At 38.0% G+C, this 12,018-nt stretch overlaps 2 protein-coding genes across 3 annotated transcripts; one reads left to right on the top strand and one right to left on the bottom strand.

Annotated features, from left to right (window-relative positions):
- Nucleotides 1-180: 180 nt before the first annotated feature.
- scrn3 (secernin 3) lies at nucleotides 181-3,625 on the bottom strand. Of its 2 annotated transcripts, none has more exons than XM_031743182.2 (8): nucleotides 3,550-3,625; nucleotides 3,225-3,396; nucleotides 2,914-3,095; nucleotides 2,582-2,781; nucleotides 1,346-1,558; nucleotides 1,092-1,254; nucleotides 821-1,001; nucleotides 181-701 (listed from the first exon to the last, which is right to left on the bottom strand). In XM_031743182.2, exons 2-8 carry the CDS (start codon nucleotides 3,378-3,380, stop codon nucleotides 540-542), a joined length of 1,257 nt encoding a protein of 418 aa, XP_031599042.1. In that variant the 5' UTR covers nucleotides 3,381-3,396; nucleotides 3,550-3,625; the 3' UTR covers nucleotides 181-539. The 2 variants fall into 2 exon arrangements, with proteins under 2 accessions (XP_031599042.1, XP_031599041.1); XM_031743181.2 differs by having other exon boundaries at nucleotides 3,225-3,392; nucleotides 3,550-3,624.
- A 957-nt stretch (nucleotides 3,626-4,582) lies between these two features.
- On the top strand, nucleotides 4,583-10,439 carry cir1 (corepressor interacting with RBPJ, CIR1). Its single transcript, XM_031743263.2, has 10 exons — nucleotides 4,583-4,756; nucleotides 5,905-5,999; nucleotides 6,213-6,286; nucleotides 6,430-6,443; nucleotides 6,847-6,899; nucleotides 6,983-7,031; nucleotides 7,626-7,746; nucleotides 8,416-8,522; nucleotides 8,802-8,887; nucleotides 9,253-10,439. Exons 1-10 carry the CDS (start codon nucleotides 4,685-4,687, stop codon nucleotides 9,962-9,964), a joined length of 1,383 nt encoding a protein of 460 aa, XP_031599123.1. The 5' UTR covers nucleotides 4,583-4,684; the 3' UTR covers nucleotides 9,965-10,439.
- The last annotated feature ends 1,579 nt before the right edge of the window (nucleotides 10,440-12,018 follow it).

Here is a 12,018-nt window from a genome sequence, read left to right as displayed (position 1 = left end):
ATTCTAAATTTCAAGGAATGAACCTTTCAAAAGTTGAATGTTTTTGTTTTTACACCATAGATTTGATTTGACTTTATGTTTCATGCCATTCTGTGAGTGATGACGCACAGAGGTGTATGTCCAAAAAGTCACTTCCTCTCAAGGTAACAAAAATATATAAGGCACATTTTCTGTGGCAACATTTTGTTTTATTAAACCAAATTTTAATAAAATGCATGCAATTAATTTTTAAAAACAAAAAAAATGCATCATCATCATCACACTTTGGCTGTATATTTATAACGTGCTTAAAATCAAAAGTTTATTACAAAAGATTTCATTCTTGCATTATGTAATGCATTTGTTATGGAAGAGCCAAAACTTTAATGTCATCGGATTTAAGAACGTTACACTCTCTTCAACTTTCTAAGCAATAGTTTTGAACAGTATCCTGTTGTTTTACAGGTTTATTGTACAAGCCTTTTTGTACTTGATTCAAACGTAAAAGCAGAATGCCCTCTGCTAGTGTCAAAATGTGGAACTACGTTGTGGTTCTGGCCTCATTTTTGGCTGTAAACAGACAGCTCCCTCTGAATAGAACTTGAAAACAAGTTCACCAGAAAATCGGGGCTCTCAACACCATGTAAAAGATGTTCCTCCATCTCTTTTATCATCTCCTTCTCCAGCTGCCTCATACCTTCTGTGATCTTCTTTCCTCTGTCCTACAGAGAAAGGAAAAAAACCCAAGTTGCAAACGTTCAGAAAAAAGGGCCATAAAAGACAAAATAATAACAATAATTTTACATAAATCGCAGGCTTGAATTGAATTAAACTGTAAAACCTTGTGGGACTCAATGATGGCAGCCACCAGTTCATGTTTGACAAACAACTCGTGCTTGCGGTCAGGCTTGCTCTGGAAGCGGGGTTTCTTCTTCACAGGGTCATCTGGGCCGTAACTCGGGGAAGACGTCTCCTTTAACGGATGAAGATTTTTCACGAAAATGAACGGTTTGAATACAGACCTGTTGTTACAAAAGAAGAACCCAGCAGATCATCAGTAAAAATGCACTGAAAGAGTGCTTTAAGTGCTAAAATAAGATTAAGTACTATACCTTTCAGGATCTGGAGTTGCTGTAAAATAGTGAACCCCTGGCAGATCAGGGTCCGTGGGTATCACAGACACCATACTTCCTGTGGTCATAAACATGCCCTCCATGTTGATGCCACTATCTTTATCCCTCAGGATATCCATCATTGCCTCCGCCGTGATATGACCTTCAGTAAATAAAATCACACCAGTGGTGCAGATTATGTAACCTTTGTCCTCCTGTGACCTCAATTTTCCTGAGTGTGTTCATTGACTAACCGTTGCTCTTTTCCAGCAACTTCTTCCCCTCACAGTATCGGGTCCCAGAGGCTTCTATTCTGGCTGTAGTCATAAAGGAGTAGACCGTGGCAAAGTTGAACTCGGTCTTCCCATCCCACCAGCCCTTACTTTGGGCATACGCCCTCATTTCAGGATGCTCCTTGTCTATCTTAGTGGTGATGCCATACTGGTTTGAGATGTTGCGATATCCACCTGTAGAAGAGGAAAACATGAGCAGCCACTAAAATTAAACCATACACATTTTAACACAATCCAAACAGCATAGTTTTTTATTAGAGCAATATCTAATAGCATTTATTCTCATTTAGTAAATCTATTTTACACTAACTTCCCTTTACTGAGGTTAAAAAAAAAAAAAAAAAAAAACATCCTTTAAATGTTAGAAAGTATTCTGAATAGGACAGCCAGCGCTCTCTGGTGGTCAAAAGGTGTAAGTACATCTAGGTTTTGGTCTTGTTAAATCTCAAAACACACCTCTTTCTTTTCAGACATACTGAAATTAAAAGCTGAAACTTTGCCCTTTAATGTAGCAACCACTATTTTATTCCATGTAAATAAAATGTGTGTAATTTTTGTATTTTTTCAAATGCCACATATAGACTAATATATCTAACCTACTTAAATTATTTTCAATTCAATTCAATTCAATTCAATTTTATTTATATAGCGCCAAATCACAACAAAAGTCGCCTCAAGGCGCTTTATATTGTACAGTAGATAGCACAATAATAAATACAGAGAAAAACCCAACAATCATATGACCCCCTATGAGCAAGCACTTTGGCGACAGTGGGAAGGAAAAACTCCCTTTTAACAGGAAGAAACCTCCGGCAGAACCAGGCTCAGGGAGGGGCGGCCATCTGCTGCGACCGGTTGGGGTGAAAGAAATTATCAGTGTAAGTATTCAACTAATGTGGATTTTGTTATGAGGCTCACCTCTTGAGGCCTGTAAAATTTGCAGACTGCAGTGTAGTGAGCGATTCAGTCCTTTTGTGCTTTTTATAACTTTTAATACCCATAAGTGTGCACACACTGAGCATATTTCATCTTCTCTTCTGAATTTAACAGCTCCCATCCATTATTCTTTTTACTACTACTTATCACAAACATTATATAAAAGTCACTGGTCTATTTAGGATGTCTACTTTCCCAGAGTATTCCCTGAATTGGCCAAAGAAGTGTTATGTACAGGGTGAACCTTTTCTTTCCAATTACCTTCGACTCTTTCTGCTGCCCAGTACTTTCCTGACGTTTCCAGGAGCCATGCTTCCTTCCTGTCTGAGATGAGGAAGCTGTTGTGGTAGGTGAAGCTACATTCATCCTCCATGCACGATCCTCCCTGACTGTACTTCTCCAGCAGCTGGGTGATAACGGTCACTGCTTTCTCAGCTGTATCAGCTCTCTCAAGTCCAAGCCTGTGAAATTGACAAACAAAATTTTAAATGGAGACCATGCCATTAAATTTTCTTTTGCACATCAGGATACATTAAGCTAAGTATATAGACGGAGCTTTAAAAAGCAGACAATTTCTATACAGGCGGGTTTACCTGACGAGATCCATGCCGAGGAGAGCCTCCTCGCCATCTGCGCTCTGCCGGCCCCACACTGCTTCATTTCCAATGCACACTTGATGCTCATTTGCACCCATCTCTGCCCCCCACAGCCATGCTGGTCTGCTCAATACAACTGCATAAGTGTGGGCAACCTGCTCAATCTCTATATATGTGCACTTTTCACAAAAGGAAGAACACACAAGGGCAAAAGGTATTAATGGTTATCAGCTGGGACGCTCAGCAAGGAGTAGCACTGTGGTAGACTGAAGGTTGGAGGGCAATGGTATGGTCTCTTTATTACCTACCTCAACCTTCTCCCCTGCAGCATAGTCTGTGGCAGGAAAATACACAACCTCCTGGACTTCATCGCAAGGCCTGTCAGAGTTTTTCCCAAAAATGATGCGCTGTCCCTCGGTGGATGGGGGCAGAGCCACAAAGGTGTCACACGAAGATGGGCGCATATTAATCCCAAACTATCTAAAAGAAAGGTGTTAGTTATCCAAAACAGCTTTCACTGGTGCTCAGATTTAGCAGATGTAGTAAACCGTAAACACACAAAGTCACTTGTAAGCCCTGTAATGTTAATATACTGATGGCGTATATCGCTGAATAGCACATAAGCAGACTTACCCAGCGGTGTTACCATCAGTTTCTATTCTCGTGCGTTTCTTTCGTCTGTCAAAGTTCACAATCGCGGAAACAGTGCAGTCACGTGACCGAGATGAAGTCAGTTTCGTTTTCGTAGTTAAAAGAATTCCGCATAACTGTTGTCAGTTTTATTCTTATGTACGTTTCACTTCACTTTATCAAAAGAGATAAAAACATAAGAAACTAGTTTTCCAGTTTCTCAAGGGGATTAAAAAAGTTAACGCACACACAGAGTTATTGTGTTTAGGCCTTTGAGAATAAAAAGGTTTTAAGTTTTCTTTTGAATTCAGACACTTTTCTTATTGAACTCAGGTCAGCAGGCACATGTTCCAAAAATCAGGACCACAGATCTGCACCTGATGACCCGAGAAGTCTACTTGGATTATAAGCACTGAACTAGTCATTGGTCCTAATGTACTGGGTGGCCAAACCATTGAGAGTTTTATGAACCTACAAAAGGTTTTTTTTTAATTAATTATTAATTAATCATTAATTAGTAGTTAGTAATTTGAATAGTATTTTCACATTCCGGTGTAAGGACTATGACTGCTGCTTTCTGAGCAAGATGAAATCATTCTTCTAATGATCCTACAAAAAACCACAACAACAAAAACAACATTGTAGTAATGTAACTTGCTTGATATGAACGCATGGACCAAAGGCAGTTTCAGATAACAATGTAACTTTTGATGTATTTTTCTAGCGACAGAAATAAGTTCTAGTGACCTTACTAATATGATTAGCAAATTTGAGGTCACTGACAAATACGTCCAATTTCAAAGAATAGTACGAAACCCATAATGTATTTTTTATTTGTGTTTTTATACACATAAAGCTGCACACGCACAACTGCAGAGCTGCCTTTATTTCAGTCTCCATCTTTACAACTGACGGTGATTTACATTTTCCAAATACTGTGGCTGCAGTTTAGTCAACACTCTGTCACGTGATTTTTGCCAGCCCACAGACCAATCAAGCTGTGTGCCTGAATACGTCACGTGACACCAATACAAAACCATCTTCGTAACAGCGGTCTTGTTTACATGCCGAGGAAGCTACGCTACTACCTGCGTTAGCAAAACGTTTTTCACTCAGCAAACGCTATTGGCTCGCCACCATGGGGAAGTCGTTTGCTAATTTTATGTGTAAGAAGGATTTTCATCCTGCATCGAAGTCAAATATCAAAAAGGTAACTGCTTGATAACTGTTGACGCTGCTGAAACTACTGAACGCAAGCTTAGCTTCCTAGCTACTGCTACTAGCCTAGCTCGCTACGTCTCAAAAGCTTACACTATGCCGACTGCCTTATGAGCTGACTGCTAATTGTTGGCTTCAGTGAGTAATTTTATTTAGTCTGTTTTATGTGAACCATAAGGTTGGATAAACCAACAAAGTTAGCTGGTAGAGATGTTTTATAAAACTAGGAAGAGTGAGTGCTTTAGCTTCCCTGCGATCTTTAGCGACAGAGTGAACATTAATACTCTGAACTTTTTAATATAGCTTACAGTCACATGGTGCTCATTTGAAGTCTGGCCAGATGTGACCATTTATTTATTTTTATGTTGTTTCTTTTCATATTTGCTTACTGTTGGATGTACTTTTGATTACTTGATTCAATGTGAGTGTTTGAAATTTATAGTGTTGGCATCCATAGTGTATAGGGTGGGTTTGATTGTGCACCTCTGATGCAGTAGTTTAACAGCCAAAATGGTTACTTTGAGATACTAAAGATACTATCACAGAGGGCAGATTGGTATTTAGTGTTTATTCTTTTTTTAAGTCCTTAAAGCAATCAAAATTGTTGCTGATCCAACTTCTTTAAGCTAACTAACCATTTCGTGATATTAAAAAAATCGTCTTTAGTTTAATATGGATTGAAGGGTTGGTAGTAGGTATATGTATATGATTTGCTTTTAAAACTATCAATTTCCCCACAAAGAGGGGAAAGTAAATCAGGATCTGTATTTTGAGATAGATACATCAAAAACATCTGATATTTGGCTACTTAAAATTTAAAAAAACAAATAAATAAAGCAGTCCTGTAATGTATCAAATTTGAGTACATACAAAAACAGTGATTCACATTGCAAAGGACAGCTGGTGATGAGTTTTAAATGGTATATAGTTGTATTTCACAATAATAAAAAAAATAAAACAAATATAATACTTTTTTAAATGAAAGTCTTTGTCACAAAAATTAAGAAGACATGAGAAAAAATGTGACAAGTTGTACCACTAAATAAAAATATCAGCAAATAGTCTAATCCAAATAGAACAGCATTCTGGAGTTTCCAGATCGCCCACAATGACTTTTCTCTTTCTTTCTTTCTTTTGTAGGTATGGATAGCAGAACAGAAGCTGACCTTCGAGAAGAAGAAGCAAGAAGACCTAATGCAGGCATATCTGAAAGAGCAAGACACTTACAACAACAGGTTAGATACCCAGGAAGATACCTGAAAGAACACGTACAACGCGCGTTTTTGTACACTTATAATTGAATATTGAATATTTTACTCAGTAAATTGAAAACTTTTCTTTTGCAAGAACAAAATCTACAGTAGACATTGTCTTGCAACATCCTCCAACGTCTTATTTGTAAATGTTGATAAATGCTGTTTAAATAATAATTGCTTTTTTACCTAAAGGTTGTTGATGGGTGATGATCGTGTTAAAAATGGCCTTAATTTCATGTATGAGGCTCCACCCGGAGCATCCAAAGGTAGGTGGTATTTTATAAAACAACTGTAATGTGTAATAAAGATCTCAATTCTGAAAATGTGGTTCTTAAGAACAAAACATTCCCTGTGATTTAAATGCTTGTTCCTTTTTATTTTCTCCTCATAACTGTCTTCTGTCCTGAAGAGGAGAAGAAAGAGGTAAAGTAAAATTTTACTGTAATCATTGTTTCAGACCAGGTGTGGTGAAATTTAAGTGAACACAAATGTGTTGTGGTCTGTAACTCACAGACCTAAATTAGAAATAATTATTTAAAAAACCTCATAGTTAAACATCATAAACTGTGTTTTCAGGGGAAAAGACATCTTATAAATGCATTGCAAACTATATGTTCCTGGTGACCCTAAAAACTACAAATATAAACTAATTCTTTTACCTTTATATTCAGTTACTTGTATGTGCATGATGGTTTGACAGCAAACAGCTTATGTAGGTTCTGCATTTTAACCTTATTTCTTCATTGGAGTTTTCGTACATTGGTTTATATTCATTTATAATAAGAAAAGTTACTAAAATTTGTAATGAAAGACTTCTGACTTTCAGGAGGGGGAGGAAGAGTACAAATTTGAGTGGCAGAAAGGAGCTCCTAGAGAGAAGTAAGTGGTTGATTTTCATACACAATGAAGTTTTCTGCAGTGCTGCCAGAATTTGCATTACTTTTTAAATTGTATCTTTTTAGGTATGCAAAGGATGACATGAATATTAGAGATCAGCCCTTTGGAATCCAGGTGGGTAATGAGTTCTGTGTATTTAAATTTATATTGCATAAATAATCCCCCAGCCTGGCAGTTAATGTGTAAAGCTGCTTTCACACATAAACTTGGGAGAATTTCAGGAGCGTCAGGTCGGATGTTTTCCACCAGTTGCCCTTTCTCACATGTAGCGCACAGCGGGAAATGGTCTACTTTAGACACGTTTGCACTACTGGAAATAAACCATGTGGTTTAGGTGAAGAAGCTGCATGGGTAGAGCGTGCAGGAGGTAGGACATAGGACAACCACTTTTCACATGTGCCTGTGTCGGATAAGTCCTTGAAAAGTTCAGGGCTGCAGTTTATGTGTGGAAAATGGCTTAAGAGTCATGTTAAGCAAATGACAAAAGAAACCGTTAATGTTCCCTCTCTGTAGGTTATGACTAGAGAGTCAGCTGTAGACGGTTAATTGTTTTTGTTTTTTTAGAGGATCAGAAGCTAAAGAGAAAATGGCAAACACCGTCTTATGTAATGCTCTGTGAATTATAGTGTATTTTTCTTTTAATTAAAGGGTTGCGTGTGCCTCCAGTGTTCGGTCAATTCTAATTTCTGTTATTGCTACCTTTCCAAGGTGCGCAACGTGAGATGCATCAAATGTCACAAATGGGGCCACGTGAACACAGACAGAGAGTGTCCTCTGTTCGGACTGTCGGGTATCAATGCCAGCTCTATGGCCTCAGAGGATGGCGCAGGTAAATACGTTTTGGGGTTTTTTTTATTTTTATTTTTTTTTTTAACATTTTAAATGAGAAATGTTGTGTTAACGCTGCTTTGACATCTATATAAAGACACCACTATCATTGTTGGGTACAGATTTTTATTTTATGACAGAATCATCAGTAATGAGTTTAGCTGTAGTGCACATACACAGAATCTTTTTGCAGTGGAAAAACTAGAATAATTGTTACTACAAAAGAATAAAGCGCCAGAAAATATGCGAGCACTGGGAAGCTTTGTCTGTCACACGTTTCGCAGCAGGTACACCTACTGTATCGTCCCTCTCTGGCTTCTGCTGGAGCTCCCGGCCTTGAGCTGATTCTGACTTGTGCAATCAGCCAGTTGAGTAGTAAAGTAATAATGTTTACCCTGGGAGAGTCCAGTCACTGGTGTTGATGGTGGAGTGCTGTAATGGTCCCCCTCCTGTGCCGGGAGAAAAAATGTAATTATTGTGTATTCTGATTCCCTTAACTGCTGCTTTGGCAGAGAATGATATTGTATGATTTGCTCAGCCGGAAGTGGAGTGAGTTGATTTGATGTCCCATTCTGTTAACAAAGCCGCCTCTGAAATTCCCACTGTGGAGATAGTGGATGGTATGGCTCTGACATCAATGGGACTCTGAGGCTGTGATTTGTGCCAACAGGTCCGTCGATGCACCCCTCGGAGTTAATGGCGGAGATGCGAAACAGTGGGTTTGCTCTGAAAAAATCTGTCCTTGGTAGGAATTCAACTGTTTGCGATCCATTGCAGGTAATTGTGTCTCACACTGTCATCTCCGTGCACACAGGACAATATACGAACACACACGTACTGTAAACTATACCCTTGAACGGGAGAGAGAATAACTAACTACAGATGCGGTTTGTCTTTTTACCGAATAGATTTGTAGAAAAGTGTAAAATAAAAAGTCAGATAAGTAGATTCAATAAAGAAGTGTTGTCACTGTCAAAGCTGATCAATATAGATTTGTTGTCAGGGCTTATATTTATTAGTAAATTGTAATGTTATGTGTGCTTTGTGATATTCCAGGATTATGTGGCCAGTGAGGAAGAGGAAGACCCCGAAGTGGAATTCCTGAAGTCTTTAACAACCAAGCAAAAACAGAAACTCCTCAGGTGAAAACCCTGCACACATGATCGCTTTTATTTCATTAACATTTAAATGAAATGTGAATATTAAGACAAAATTTAAAGCATGGTCTGATATGTTGTGGTGTCTATAGCTATTGTATTGTCCAGTTTTCTTATTATGTTTATATTACATTTATTTCTTTTGTGTCTTGTGTCTTTATGCATTGTATTTTTTATTTTTTTTTTCAATAATGCAATCACTACATTTTCCATTTCGGGTGAAGTGTTTAACTTCCAATCTCTGCAAACTTTGTGGCTAATCAGAATTTATTATGCACAGATTAAATGTCCGCTGTGTCGCTGAAGAATTTTAATTGAATGCTTGTTTTCCTTTATTTTTTGTTTTGCAGAAAACTGGATCGGCTAGAAAAGCAGAAGGCAAAGAAAAAGAAGAGCAAAAAACAGAAGAAGAAGAGCAAAAGAAAACACAAGAAAAAGCATGAAAGCAGCGACAGCTCGAGTGACTCCTCCAGTGGCAGCAGCAGTGATGATAGTGGCTCAGATTCAGACAGTCATAGCAAGTCCAAGAGCCAGAAGAGAAAGAAGAACAAGAAAAAAGATTCCTGTCGGGATAACAGCTCTGAGAGCGAGCGACAAGTCAAGAGTCAGAGAAAGGCCTCTTCTCACAGGAGCAGGTCACCGAGCCCTCGCACTGGACAGAAGCAGACTAAAGAGGAGTCTGGAGATTATAGACAAACAAGGATAGAGAGGGGAAGGAGCAGGAGTCAGAATCGCAGCCCCAAGAACGCGATCACGCTGGAAGGAGGTCAAGAGAGAAAGAGGTACAACAGCAGGGACAGGCAGAGACCTGGCAGCTCCAAGTCTGGCTTGGACAGAAGTAGAAGCCACGAGAGAGGCAGGGAGGACGAAGGTAAAGACAGACGTCACAGCAGAGATGGTGAGAGGAACAGAAGTAGCACAGAAGGAAGGAAAGGCAGAACAGCAGATGGGAGGAGCAGAAGCAGAGAAAGGAGAAGAGAAAGGGAGGGCAGAGGAAGAAGCCGGAGTAAGAGTAGGGAGAGAAGAGACAGAAGTGGGGACAGAGCGAATAGAAGACACTGACCTCCTTTTTTTTTTTTTTTTTTTTAAGCTTGTTTTTCCTGCATATAGAACCAGAGGAAAAAGGAAAATCTCATGCATGTCTCTTGCACTATCTGTTAAGTAGTGATTTTTGTTATGCATGTAGAGTCCCTTTATTTAAATAGAAGAAATTGTGCGTGGATCTCAGTTTCTTCCAGCAGAGGGAAGCAGTCAACAGAAAATATCTAGATGCATGTCAGTGCACACTGATGCTGTTTTGTACTGTATGAAAGGGTCTAAATGAATTGGTTACCATTGAAAGTAATTTGCATCTGATCCATTGATGGGAAAATGCTGGACTCCTTTTCAGGTCACTACCAAAAAAAATAATAAAAAAATTAATCTGATGCAATTTTTAAATCTTACTTTTATGATTGTGTTTGTGAAAATGTTTAGATTTTTTTTTTTTTTTGTTAAAAGCAGGACTGTTAATTTTTTGATTAAATCTTTAAATCTATGAGTTCATGGAGTTATTTATCGCGATGTTTCAGTTTAATGTCAAATTTCATGAAAGTGAAGACGTGGACTGATGAGCCGTCAGTGTTTATACCCGTGTGTTTTCTTTATGCTCTGGACACCTCATAGAGATTTCATACACTTTTTTTTAATCCACAAATTATTATTATTATTATTTTATTTTATTTTTTAGTAATGGGCACAAAAATTTAAGACCAGTTTCCCCGAATTTTAATGGCCTTTAAAGTGCGTTATCCCTGAATCTCTGTAAAACGCTCGATGGGCTTTTTCCGGGCGTTAAATAAAAATAGACAAAGAATAATTTATGTACAAATAGCCAGCGAGCATAGTAACACCCCGTTATAAGGCATGCAGTAGATGTGTATTAATTTGATTGTAATGTATTAAGGCAGTTACAATTACAGTTATTTCATTGGCTACTTTTACGTGAGACATTTACATTTACATTAAATATAACCTGTAGAGTTTTAATGAATTTTTGTAGCGATTTTTCTTTGACATTTAGACTTAAAAATTGCAGATTTTGCAAATTGTTTTGATGTCGATAAAAAAAAAAAATCACACATTTTGCCTCCCCCCCCAAAAAAATAATAATAATATTGTGGAGAAAAAAAAAACAGTTGCTGAACGTGTCGACAAAATATTAAATTTCAGCGTTATTATTTAGGCTGTTTATATATATTTTTGATTAAATTCAGATTGGAAATGTAGTAATTTGATAGTTTTCACTTTCTGCCTGTTTCCTTGAAGCCGCTGCTACACAAAAGGAAATGAAAATAATTTCCCTCCTATTGCCTTCTGGTCAATTTAACATCCTCTTTAAAAAGAAAAGGGGAAAAAAAAGAGGGTGTCTGGATGAGATGCTTTTCCGTGACGTATTCCTAGTCCTGGATTCATGCTGTAATTATTCCCCGGCCTTTTCTTTGAGAGTCGGACGCTGCACTGGGTAAGCACAAAGAAGTCAGAGAGCATCCTTGAACCCTTTCAGTGCGGGGCCACTGATATTCAAATAACATGCAGCCACCGTTTGACTGCGCCGTGCAAAGAGCATTTTAAAATTCAACATTTGCATGTGACTCTTTGCCCCCCGTCTTTTTCTGAAGTTTAAAAAACTGTTCCCATAACGTGTTTCTGGCAAAGAGAAAGAAGCCACATCCTTATTCTCGGTCCATCGATTGGTATGCAAATGAAAGCAGTTAATTTGGACAATTAGAATAAATATTCGGGGACCTTTGTCAGCGAACCCCCTTGGAAACCCCTCGATAAAGTGAAACCGAACAAAAGATGTCTCGGAGATTAATTAGATATTTGATAAGACACGAATCCCTAATCGCAAATACAAGACACATGGGGCTGCGATGTGCTCCAAGTCATAATTAATACCATTTAACAAGATTTTCATTTGGGCATGAAATGTCTTTTCCGGGGCATTAAACATTGATTTATTCCATAGAGGAAATAGTTAAAGTCGACGTATTGTAGGTGATTTTAAGAAGAAAAAAAGCCTGTGATGAGCTGTCACACTTTATAAAATTAAAAAATTTAAAAATTATATTTTT

This window comes from Oreochromis aureus, linkage group 16 (genome assembly GCF_013358895.1).
Source record: "Oreochromis aureus strain Israel breed Guangdong linkage group 16, ZZ_aureus, whole genome shotgun sequence".
Taxonomy (NCBI): domain Eukaryota; kingdom Metazoa; phylum Chordata; class Actinopteri; order Cichliformes; family Cichlidae; genus Oreochromis; species Oreochromis aureus.
The sequence above is the reverse complement of the archived record's forward strand: the minus strand, read 5'-3'. Positions and strand labels throughout refer to the sequence as shown.